Here is a 13,187-nt window from a genome sequence, read left to right on the forward strand (position 1 = left end):
AAAAAACTAGGAAAGAGTAGTTAAAAGCAGAAACCTAAGATGCTGAATTGAAATGTATGCCTTGGAAAGTGGAAAAAGTGCTGTTACTAAGATAGGCTGTATTTGAAAAACGCAGATGGATAAATAAACTCAGTAACCCTTCAGCAATTAAAACGTCATTTCATCAAGCTATTACACTTGGTTTAAACAAGATGGTCATTCAAGCTATAATCACTTGAAGGGGAATTGGAGTCCATAATCTCCTGAGCATTAGTGCATATAAACTACTGATGATGTCAGTTCTGAGCTTTAAATTTTTTTTTAAGCATTCAAAAGTTAGAGTGAAAGAATAGTACAATGTAAGAAGTAATTATCTGGCATAGCCAGATGTACATACTGTGTTCTTCTATTGCGTGATTTTCTGGCTTGTTTGTAGTCCTTGCAAGGGAACATTTTCAACCTCTTCCAATGTTTATATCTTCCAACATTATGTTTATGTATATTCAGTACTTCAAAAACAGATATGAAAAGACTGACTTCCAAATGGAATGTGCGTTTAAACTGAATGACAGTTGGAAAAAAAAAATCAATTATATATAGATATGTATATTTAACTTTTCAGTATTGTGCTGGGTTGGCCCTGGCCACCAAATAAGCAACCACCTGTTGCTCCCCATCCTGCAGTGGGACAGGAGAAAGAGTCAGAAGAGTATAAACAGGAACTAAGTTTAGGATGAGATATAGGCAGTTTAAAAAGTGAAGGGGGGGGAGTGGGTGCAAAGGCAATCCGTCACTACCTCCCAGCCAGATCCTGAGCAACAGCTACTTTGGAAAGACTCAGTTTTATTACTGAGCATGATGTTATGGAATAAACATAAATACTAAATAACAATAATTATAATAAATGGAATATCCCTCTGGTAGTTTGGGACAGTCGTCCCTGCTGTGTCCCCTCCCAGCCTCATGTCTGTCCCCAGCCTACATGCTTTGGGGACAGAGGGAGTAACAGAGAAGGCCCTAAGGCTGCTTGTGCAAGCATTGCTCAGTGGTAGCAAAAATACTGATGAGTTCCTAACAAACCTAATACCTGGTGCCATATGGCCTGCTGCGAAGAGGTTTAAATCCAAGCCAGCTAAACCCAATACAAATGAAAACGTAGGAAAATCGTTAGAATGCTGATTTATAGTTGTGGGTTATTTTGGGGGTGGGAAGTATTATTGGAGTCTCAATATTTGTGTTCAGAAAGCTGTTTCTGAGTGACTGTTCTTGTTATTGCCAGCAGAGAGCTCCAAAGACTAAGTTTTGGCTAGCTGCAAAGTGCTCAATTACTCATTTTTCAACTCGATGTGCCTCAAAATAAGAGTGAAGTTATTCATGTCTGCAGTATATAATTATCAGAATCATTTGTCTTAAATCTCTTTGCCAAACAATTTCTCCAAGATATTGCCAATGAAGCATCTTTCAGAGCTTTACAGATATGTTGTTAACATTGTTTATCATCTTATACAGTACTTACCATTGTAAGTGTAAGGGGAACATGAGTTTCTTTAGAATAATACAGGTGGGTATTGAATGAAGAAATTTAGCTTAATCTGTTGATCACTGCTTAAGTTGATAGCCATGCCATGAAACACCCTTTTAGGCTAAGCGCAGAAAATAATACAGTTTCTTCAAGTGCTTTATGTTTTAAGGATATGTTGAAACTCTGTGAAAGCTTTCTGTGTATTTGACAAAAAATGAAGAATTCAACAAGTACAAATCATGCTATCTAGTTCTTGCAACTCTTCTTCAGAGTATTTGGAATATTTCCATTAGCTGTGAGAGTACCAAGTTGTATTGATACGAATTAATCTCTTACAGGGGTATTTCTACACATTGTTGCAGACACTCTTGGGAGTATTGGTGTAATAATATCTGCTATATTGATGCAAAACTATGGTCTAATGATAGCAGATCCTATTTGTTCAATGCTGATAGCATTACTTATAGGCGTAAGGTAAGTATTGATATCACTGTTATTTGCTTGTATTTTCAATGCTAGTTACAGTCGAACAAATTACAGCTCAGAAGAACAGGTTTATCTGTTATGCTAATGTTCTACAATGCTTGCTTTTATTCCAAGACTGAAATGTTACCTCTGTTCTGTGCAGCTGACCTGATGTATTTTGAAATGTTACCTTGTTTTTCCTTTTCTTCAGCTACTGCTTTTGCTTTTAAGTCTACATATTTTAGCCCTGTTGGCGTAATACTACAAAAATGTCTTTCAGGTTCAAACCGTAGAACTCTTCCTCTCTGTATTTAGTACACTGTTATGTAAACCGATGTACTCTAGTAAATGGAGCAGAATGGCTTCAGTGCAGCTGAGTTGAGCCTGCTGGCACAGGACATGCCCTTGTCCCTGATGAATCAAGACTACCTTTTTTTTTTTTCCCCCCTCGAGAGAGTTGTCTTTTCCTGTGCATTTATATTCTGATACATCCTTATTCCTTTTAAGATTTAGTGGAAATGCTTCAAGTAGTTTTGTGCTTTCCCTGTTGTTGCTTACCAAGATCATTGTAAATGTGCATCTATTTGGATTTGATTGGACAAGCAAACATTTTGTTCAGTGATGCTGTTACTGAGGCATTTCTGGCAACAGTTTCAACGGTGGCATAGGGCGGAGTGCTACAACTTGAGTTAGAACCTAATAACTGAACACCTTAGTCTCTTCAGCTGTGGTGAATGTCACCTGATTAACTGCATACTTACATTTACACCATATATGGCATGTTTATACTATATGCATGGCAGCATTTGCAGAATTATTGATGTGAATCTCCCTATTTATCAGAGCAGGCCAACATGCTTCAGGTACTAAATGCACACAAAAATCCATGTACTAGCAATCACTATTAAATTACCACTTGAATATAAACTCAAGAGGTTTACTTAAACGTCCTGTAATTTTGTAAAGGACAAATTATTAGCAAACCAATTCCGTGACTGAAATCTCCAAAAATTGGAAAGTGTGTAGGTTGCCACAGGGAAAGAAGCTATTGATGAGTTAACAGTTAGGTAGAACACTGATTTCCATACCTTTTGTATTTGAAGGGTCTGCCTTTGTGTACAGTAAAGCACATGTGGAGCGTTGATCAGAAAACACCATGTGAATGATTGTTTTTTTGTTCCGTTCATACAGAGTTTGGAAGAAGACTGTAGCTTCCATAATAGAAGTTTGTAAAATAAAGCTATTCATAGGGCCATAGTTAGGATGGCCCTGTGGAGGTCTGTGTTCTACGCTGAAACGGCTGGAGAATTCCACTACTTGATGTGTCCTTTGACCCCATATCAGACCTAATGTTTAACGTGGTCTGTATCATTATTTTGTTGGCCCAAAACACTGTAAATGATCTCTAGGATTACTTTACTAAATCTGAGTGCAGTTGTTTGCATCGTAGTCAGCAGAAGTAAATCTGTGTTTCTTTGACTGACATATCCTGGCACAGCAGTGGAGCAAAGACTAATTGCAGGTTTTGTTTTTTAAGCAGCCCAACAGACTTAATTACTAATGAATTTGAAACACACTTAAAGAAGATGATCAAGATGACTGACAGTTTCAAATCAATATTTTGATAGTCTGAGCCCCCGTTCGTGGTGTTTAATTTTAATAATTTTCATTTATGCTCCTGGTCATAACACCATTGTTTGTTCTACCATATTCTTCACTATGCCATGTGTGTAATGTGTTCTTTTACAAATAACTCAAACGGTTTTTCAAATTTTATCATAAGGAGATCTTTGGTTGTAACAGTAGAGGCCCAGAGTAAAAAGAATATTTGTGGTTTTTTTTTGGAAAAAAATAGCCCACTCATCTATAAAATCTCCCTCTTTCTAGTTAAACCAACTTCCATAAGATGGAGTGGAATGGGAGTACATGTGTGTACCAATAAGTGGACCTATACATGGGTGTTTAAGAAATTGGATTCTTTGTGGCTGTAGTAGTAAAACCAGTGTAGTTTTGAGTCAGGGATACAAAAGCTAGTCAGATAAAGTAATTGTTCAAAAGTCCTGATGCTCTCTGGGGATTTTCCCCTAGCTGGGACTATAAAGTTTTGCTGATTTCAAGTAGGGTTGCATAAAAGCCCCGGGGTACTGCATCTTCTTACAAGAGTATGTTAGCTGGTTGGTTAAAATACACTACTAGTTAGATTTAATTGTTGATCTTCCAAAGCTGTCTTGCATGAATCCACATACATGAAACTGTCCGTTTCCACTTTAATCAGCTATGTAGACCTCTGGTTCTACATTACATTTATTACTTACTGACTGATGCACTAGGCTAGGCAATGCTCTCCTTACTGCTGTTAACGTTAACCAACAGAATCATAGAATTATAGAATATCCCGAGGTGGAAGGATCCTCAAGTCCAACTCCTAGGGCAAGCAGAATCTTCAGCTTGGATCCTCTTCTATGCCTTTTAGTAATCTGAAGCTTTAAAAGAAAACAGTTGGAATGTCATAAACCTGTATGGAAATGCTTTTGTTCTTGACTGTCAGCTTGTTATATGGGAGGGAGACTTCTTTCCAGAAGTGCCTTTTTTGGTGTGTGTTGACAGGATTTTTTCTGTTTTGTGGTTGTTATGCTAATTATATCTCCCTTGACTAATCTTTGATGGGTATCAATAACCTGAAAGTTAACTGCGACTAATTTTACTGTCTAACTGAAGTCTGTGGTATTAGAAAGGGGACAAAATTCTATCGTTGAGCACTTGTGCTGGCCTTCTGTTGTTTGTTCTCAAATGCCAAGCATTTAGGATTGATTTGCCTAAAGTACAGACGCTTTTCCATCATCAGATGTATCTCGCTGAACTCTGTCTCAAATTTTACCAAAAAAAAGGACTTTGTTTCCTGAAATTGCTTCCAGGGAGACCTCATTGTGACCTTGGGGGCTGCTTGTTTGTGTTTTTTTTAACTATTTTCTGTGATACCTGTGTATTCAAATTGAGAATAAAAGCAGAACACAAGTCCTTATTTCCTTCCTTGAAACTGCGGTGCCTAAGAAGCCAGTAAAATGTCAAGGCAAATGCATGCAAGTGCAGAGAGCAAACGTTGATCTTAATCTAAGACAGCTTGTATACAGATGAAATTTGTTCAATTTATGTTGATCAGTTGCTTTATTTAATGTTGGGCACATCTCTGTGAGTTAGCATTACCGTTCCATTTTCTGAATGATGGCAAAGCTTGCCAAAACAAAAAAAAAAAAGTCACAGAAGTATCTATGGGATGACTAACAAACTTCTCTCTGCAGTATAAAGCTGGACAGCCTCTAATTTGTAACCTATTTTGTCTTGTGCAGATGCACGAAAAATTGATCAATAGCTCTTCAGGGAAGTCAAGCAGTGCTTTTAATTCAAATGGTTGAGCCTTCCTGTAGACAACATCTCTAATTAGTGCAAATTGTCAACTACTGTTGCTCTGTGTTGCTCCTGCGATCCTTCAATGAGGCTGCTCTCAGGTGACATAACTCTCTGCCTAACTCCTTGTGAGTTAGTGTGGAACATTCTGGCTGCAGAGTAAAAATCTGGTGTGAGATGGTCCTGAGGTTGTTTTTACCAACAAATACAATTCTCTAAAGTTTAGGAGAAGTGGAACTTTGGTAGCTCTTTCAAGACTATAACAGACGTGAGATCAGCACTTTGCTTTACTGGACTATGGCCTTCTGTGTTCCAGTAAAAAATCAAATTTTTTGCAGGCAGAAAAACAGTCTGCATTCTACTGTTCTGATATGGAGAGGCAAAGGCATAAAGTCAGATAATTTTCCCTTTCAAATTTCATTATGATTTTACTTACTGTAGAAAGTTTGTTTTTTCTCTATTTTAACTGTCTATCGAGTCTTGACAAGCAGAGTCCTGTGGTACCTCTCAATAGGAGGGCTATATCCTGTAGTCTTTAAAAAAATCTTTGCATCATAAATCAATGGCAAATTGTATGAAGCTGGGGGGGAAGGTATAATACACCTTTAAGTGTTCCTAGATACTACTGCTAATATCCGATTGATCTCTTTTCTTTTATTACTTTGTGTACTATCTCATGGAAGTGTCCATTTAGTTATTAATCATAAGTAGGAAATGTTTGTTTTATAAGTCTGTTTAACTGGTATTTTGTTTAAAGACTTTTTTATTAAAAAAAAGCTTGACTATTTCATAGTTATTCAGGTTGTCACTCAAGATTTTTAGTGAATGTTTTCTCTATAACTTAATATTAAAGACGAACAATTTCTCAAGTCCATAAAACACTCTTGATATTTAAAACTAAATGCTCTTTTTCTTGCCTAAGATTTCTAAATGTTATTCTAAAATGTTGAAGCAATTTTTGTATTTTGATCAACTACGTGAAATTATTCATCAGACAAAAGCCACAACTCTAGTATGAAGCAAGTAGTTTGTCCAAAACCGAGATTGGAGCCACATCTTTCTAGAAAAGTACCGTAGACTAAGTATGATTCTAGATTGGGTAGAGCATGTAGACTACATGTGGTACTGGTCAAAGAAACGAGGCAATTTACTTCAGTCACTTAGTGAAGTTCTTTGTGTGGTTACATCATTTTCACATAAAGTCTAGAGTTGTTTGAGCGTGATACAATATGAAAGAGCTTTGGGAGAGGACATGCCTGGATTGTTTGGGGGCATATACCTGTAATATTTGGGGCATAACAATATGAAAATTATTAGTAAATGCTTTTGTTTTGTGTGCAGTTTTAAGCTGATTATCCTCACTTTTAAATAAAGGTACAGAAGGAATGTTCAATTGCAAAACTGCCCCAAATGAGCATGCTCCTTGTTAGAGTTGTTTTGAGCCATCATTGCTAAATGGCACGTGCTGCCTTCATTTGTAGGGTAATAGTACCTGCCAGCCTTGGCTTTATGAGAACAGACCACTTCAGGTTGGAGATGTAAATACTAAACTTGTGGTCCTTGTCTTGAGCAAAGCCTGCACACTGGTTAAAATTGCCATTGCCAAATTAAAAAAAGGTTTATGAAAGTTAGTTCCGAAATAGGCTGACAGTCTTGGCACTGCAGATGTGGGTGGTGGCTGAAAATAAATGATTTTGAAATCCAGCTGTAGATTTTGCAGCTACAGTATTTGAATAACCATAGCTGGTCTTGGGTCCTAGCAGTGTTTACCTCCCACAAAAAATCTTTCACAAGAATCCTTTATTTTACAGAGTGCTGACAGCTCTAAATGAATTTCCTGTTTGTGATCTGACTACAATAACTGTGAAGGGTACTTTACCCCCGAGTTGTTTTCAGTCTTGCTGTTTAAGTTTATGCCAGTGCCACAGTCTTGCTGGTACGCTCACAAACGCAGTGGCATAAACAGGATGGGACTGGAATGGCTGTAAGTGTTGTCTGAATGGGATGTAAGCCGATCAAGATTCTGATGCTTTCACACTTTGTTGTTGTTATTAATCAAGCAGTGTGTAATAGTGGCAGGGTGGATTTATCAGATGTCAAGGAGTTTTATCTGCTTCAACACCTCTCTCACTTCCTCTGTAACAGTGTTCATGAAAGTGTGATGTGCTTTCTTGCTGTTAACTCAGTTTGCACACAAGTCACTTTCACTATTATGGCTTTTGTCGAGGATATATTTATATCCCGAGCCTTGCTTTGGGTTAGTCTCTTTCAAGTTGCATTGCATTATATAATAGTGGGATATTTTAGATTCAAAGCTTGGTAATTAGGGACAATTGTAAAGTTTCATCTGCTTTAGTAGCAAAGCTTACAGACTACTTATGCAAGAAAAAACTCTACTTGGTGAGGATTGTATATTATTTTCCTCGATAGTTCTTTTGTAATTAGAAAAAAAGGGGGGGGGGAGCAGAACTAGTGCAAAAGCTGCTGGAGGAACAGCTACATGTATTTTTCACTAATGACTAATCAAAAAATATAGGCATGGGGGGAAGCTTAGTCAAAATCTCTGACCACATTTTCAGCATGCTTGGTACGATCCTCTTTCCTAGTGGAAAGATGAGAGGGAACTAATTCTTAGTGCCTTCTGGTGCTTAAGTGATACTGGGTTTAGTTAGTGTTTGAGAAAAGAACATATTATGTGGACTTCAGTTTTTAATCAAAGGCTTTCTACTTCAGTAGCATGCATGAAACAATGGAATGTCAAAGACATCAGAAAACTGGATTCCATATCTTGTCATGTTAGTTTGGTTTACAATGAGAGACTGCCTTGCGAGAGAAAGTGTCCCTTTGGACACAGATCTGTGCGTGGGCTTACGTGCTTTAACAGCATTTGTGAGAGCTATCACATCATTGCTGTTGTCTTCTGGCCTTTTCAGCTTGGCAAAAGATAAATTTGAAGCTGAAGTAGCTTCCTAGTTAAAGAAGAAGATATGACCTTGTGTATGTTTCAGCTTTTACATACTGTCTCAAGCAACTCCCTGACTTGCCTGTATTCTTTGGATTTTTAAGATGTTGACATTTAATTAAACACTCTGCTTTTGGGTTTCTCCGTAAGTCTGGATAAAAGTGTAATTTATGCAGCATTATTGCCAAAAACTTGTACAGGAATTTTCTCTCTTAAGGCGTTAGTGTGGAGCCAATGCAGAGGCATGAATAGGTGAAATCTTGTCAGCAGGAAGACAGTCTTCTAAACTGTACCACCTGTACAGTGGAGTGTCTTTCACCATTCACCTTTTTGTATAATAGTTGAGTTTGAACTACTGATTCCAATGTACTGCTTAAAACTGCTTCCTGTTGCCTGGCAAGAAGACAAATTACTTGGTGCTTCTGCACATCCTGCTGATTGCATAGTCGCAACCTCAGAAGATCGTTCTGTTAGGGTGAAAGGCTTTCAGGATGAAGCAGATCTTAAGTTTAAATACATCTTCAGCAAAACTGAACTGTCTAATGGGGTTTTAACTTCCTTTTTCCATGTGTCCAGAGTGAATCACCAGTTTCACTCACCAAATTCTTTTTTTGGAATGGGTTAAGTTAACATCCCCAACCTGCTAGTTCTAAGTTTCTGCAGGCTGTCTCTCCAGATCTTCTGCTTGCCAATTCTTTTCCACTCCATCAGATAATATGCATCAATTTTATTAAATAATGTAAATTTATACAAATCTAACATGTTTGGGTCAGACTTTATGGACGCTTTTTCCCCCTTAGCAGTCTATTGCAATAAAAAAGGCATGTTCTACATTCTCCATTCTTTTAGTCTGTCCTCTGGGAAAAAATACGCAGCATATGTGTTTGAAGCCTTTGGATGCAATTTTTAGAGGGGCATTGTTGAATTTATGGGAATAGTCAGTGTTCAAAAAATCTTATGTTCAGATTGTATTCAGAACTTTTTTAAATGTGTTGGTCTTTCAAGCTCTTTATTAAGAAGCAAACCTGCATTTTTAACTAGTGAGTTAAACTGAAACAATTCAGCAATGAATTGACAGCTCCAACTCCCTTTGATGTAATCCTTGTGATACGGATGTTATTTAGTGAGATGGGTCCATTGATAAGAGACCCTTTTTCCTCTATATTTCTGTAATACACTGTCCATAAACTGTGATACTCCACTTAAGCTTCCTTTAGACATATTTAGCAATGCAATAGTTGTCAATGTTTGACTTGGCGATAGGTCCGGTTTAAGTATCTCCTGCTTGCCTCTAATTGCTTCTTCCTATTTCTGAAATGATTCCTCAGTAGCAGCACAGCTGTGTGAGGCGACATGGCAAGTATCAGGCAGTGAATTTCGCTGGACTTAGGTCTGTTTACAAGGACACTTACTTTTAGGGTGCTCATTTTCCCAGTGGCTCATTACACAAGATCTGTGCAACCTCTAACTCCTTCCCACCCTGGCTAAGGGTCGGCCAAGGGGTGGGCTGAGCAGTGGAAGCTGTGTAAGCTGGCACTACTTCCATATACAGGTGGAACCATATATTTAAAAATGGAAAGGAATGGTGAGGTCATAGCATTCACTGCTTGTGAATATACAGCTGGTCTATACAGTGAGTTCTTCATTGCTTCATGAGATTTTAAATGAGGCTTTTCCAGTTTCCTTTAACAGCCCGCCCAGTTAATCTCTCAATTTCTTTCTGGTTGCTTTTCATTCCATCGCTCTGTGTATTTCAGTTGTGATGAGTGTTGAACACTGAAATTTAGCTTATAGCTTCTTAAATTTGTCATTTGTTTTGCTGTAGAGTGTTAGGTGACTGTTATGCTCTTGAAATTAGATATGTAAATTTTGGTATTGGGCTATAGATGTTTGTCATCATCTTGAAAATTTTAGGATGCCCTACCAAACCAGGTGTGATACTCTACTACTAAACAAAAATCAACATACTGAATGCATAGTAAGAGTGTAAATTTGTAGTGGTAGCTTTAGGGTATCAGCTTACTGGTATCCTGGTGGTTTGTTGTTTTTTGTTCTTTCTTTTTTAAAAAGAGGTATTAAGTGTCTTTTTAGTTTGCTGATTAAACAAGACCATGCAGTAAGGAGGGAGCCTTTAACTGCTTCCAAATGTTAAATCCTTGAGGTTGGATGAGATCCTACGCTTAGTTCACTTCAAGAATATGCTAAGCTGTCTTTCTGACAAAATAACTTTGTTATAGCTGGACTGGTGCATACTAATTTTGTTTTATGAACTCCCCATTATTATCTTAGTTCATAAGAAAAATATGCCTCAAACCAGACACAAAGCAAAAACAGTTTCAGTTGCATATTTTTATGGTTGGTTGTAAGTGATTGCAATTGAAATAGGTTTTGGTTTTAAGCTCTACGTATCAGCTACTTTGTCATATAAGTTTAAGATGCTTAAATTTCATCCCAAATTATCCTTACCCCCCGTTAAATTAACACTGTTTTGTGATTATTTGCTAATTGTCTCTGGGAAATCTGGGAAGAAGTAATCTTGCCTTTAACCAGACACCGTTACAATTTTGTCTGTCCTTTTACTTTCTGTAGCAGGTTTTTATGACAGCTTTCTCAGTTTCTGGTGAAACAACTAAAAATTCAAGAGCATTAAGGAATGTCATTTTGCTTTGTTCTGCAACTTTTGAAAGTTGCAGAAAATAGCTAACTTCCTTTTTTCTTTATAGTATTGTTCCACTTTTAAAAGAATCCATTGGAATTTTGATGCAGCGAACTCCTCCTTCTCTGGAAAATGCCCTGCCTCAGTGCTATCAGAGGGTGAGCTCTTACACTTCGGCCATTTTGCATATGATCAAACCACTGACTGAATGAACCTCAAGTGTGTATGAGGATATTGTGATTTTTTTTTCCAGTAATGCCTGTGAAAGGTTCCTTAGATTGGACAAATGGAGATACCTGTTTATTTTTATCTTTCTGAAATCCTAAATTGTATATAGCCTTGACTCTGTATTTTAAAATTTGATAAGTTGTTTTAGAAAAAATGGACCCTGAAGCTTTTCCTCTCAGTCATTTGTGCTGATAGTGCATGATGGTTTTTTGTTTAGTTCAGAGTAGTTTGTCTCTCTCAAAATCTAGTTCTTTCTTTAGTAAAGTGGTGCGCAGTAACATTGAAAGTGTGTGTGTTTGCAGGTTACTTTGGATTTGACTTTTCTTGGTGTACTCCTGTCTAACTTATCTTTTACTGTGTCATGATCTGAACATGTACATACAGCACCTTTACAAAGTTAATACAATACATCATTTCAAGGATTTTTGTTAGAATTGTGCATATTAATACATTTCCATTAATAGTTAGAATCTCTATAATTTTTAATGGGAAAATTCCCACGTTTGCAAAAATCACAGTTTAAATTTGAGAGGGCATTCAACTAAATTTATTTTTTTCTTGGACACCGCTGTTTTCAGAAATGGTTTCAAGAAAATATATGCAGAATGTAAATTAGCAAGATACAAAATTGGCCCATACATAGTATCTGTTCTCAATGCTTTATAATCACAGAGATAGTAATAACGAATTTAAGTGAATTAGCACAAATTGGATGATGAACTAGATGTAAAAAGTCATATTGCCTTCAATTTTTTTTTCTGTTAAAAATTCAGAAAAAAAGGTTGCTTTTGCTTTTATTTTTAGGTGCAGCAGTTGCAAGGAGTTTACAGTTTACATGATCCACACTTCTGGACCCTCTGTACTGATGTTTACATAGGGACTTTGAAATTACTGGTAGCTCCTGATGCTGATGGAAGGTGGATTCTAAGCCAGACTCACAATATTTTTACTCAGGTATGTCCCTCATAAGTGAAAATCACACATCCAATACAAACTACCTGTCACATGATGTGACATTGTAATTCATATTAAGAAAAATTAAATGTTTCTGGTTTTGGTATCAATATAACTGTTGAAAAGCTGCTCTGCTCCAGCTGTGTAGAATTTCAAAATACTGCCTAGCATAAGTAGAATTGCTGTACCTCTCTGCATTAATTTTTTAATGTCACTTAATGGAAATAACAGTTGTTTTCTGAGGTGATCAAGTTAATGCAGAACATTCTATTACGTATATTTGAAACTAATTTTACATCTTAAGTCTCTAAAGGATTGCGTTTTCAAAGTGAGTCATTCACTCTTCCACTGTTTGTAGCTTTGCAGTTTCAGAACCATGTGTCTGGCAGGGGAATTGGGAGAACAAGGTCTAGTGTTCTTCCCTGACCTATGGAAATAAATGGAGGAACAGTTTGAGAAAGTAGATTTTTCTCCTTGGTAATATTCACCCTTATCAATCTTGATATAATTGTCCAGATGAGTGGCAAAACCAGCCATCTGAAAGGAAGTTGAGGATGGTTGAAGACAGTCTAATCTTTCCCAGTGTTCAGCCTGGTGTTTCAAGATCACCTTGCATAACCAGTGGCCATCACAATGCTGGCCTGACACTGAGGTTAAATAAATGACTAAATGAATTTTTTACATTGTTTTATATTGAATGCTGATAAAGTAAGCAAATCCATCTAAGCCTAGTTTAATAGAATTTTTGAGGAGATGAATACTTTGGTGCAATTTGTATACCTCTACCAAAAGTTGTTTTAGTGTGTCAATTCATTGTAGCCATTGTTGCTTCTTGCTAGAATCTTAGTGTAGAGCTCGTTCAAACCACAAATCCCATGCTATGCTCTTACACTTCAGTCCATTTTAATCTGATAGCTCTTCAAGCAGCTTACTTTTCAGGCTGTTACACTCGTACAAGAGAAAATTTGGGCATTATCAAATGTGACAGGTATTTAGGATGAATCAGAAAAGGTAAT

The 13,187-nt window shown here is 37.0% G+C and overlaps 1 protein-coding gene across 1 annotated transcript in view; it reads left to right on the forward strand.

Moving 5' to 3' along the window:
- The window catches only part of SLC30A7 (solute carrier family 30 member 7), a 30,017-nt gene that overhangs the window by 12,579 nt on the left and 4,251 nt on the right, over positions 1 to 13,187 (forward strand). Inside the window, exons 8-10 of the mRNA XM_040566315.1 lie at positions 1,840 to 1,975; positions 11,057 to 11,147; positions 12,022 to 12,171. Of these exons, the coding sequence (XP_040422249.1) occupies positions 1,840 to 1,975; positions 11,057 to 11,147; positions 12,022 to 12,171 (377 nt within the window). The remainder of the gene's footprint in view (positions 1 to 1,839; positions 1,976 to 11,056; positions 11,148 to 12,021; positions 12,172 to 13,187) is intronic.

The sequence above is a fragment of the Cygnus olor genome, chromosome 8, assembly GCF_009769625.2.
Source record: "Cygnus olor isolate bCygOlo1 chromosome 8, bCygOlo1.pri.v2, whole genome shotgun sequence".
Classification (NCBI taxonomy): domain Eukaryota; kingdom Metazoa; phylum Chordata; class Aves; order Anseriformes; family Anatidae; genus Cygnus; species Cygnus olor.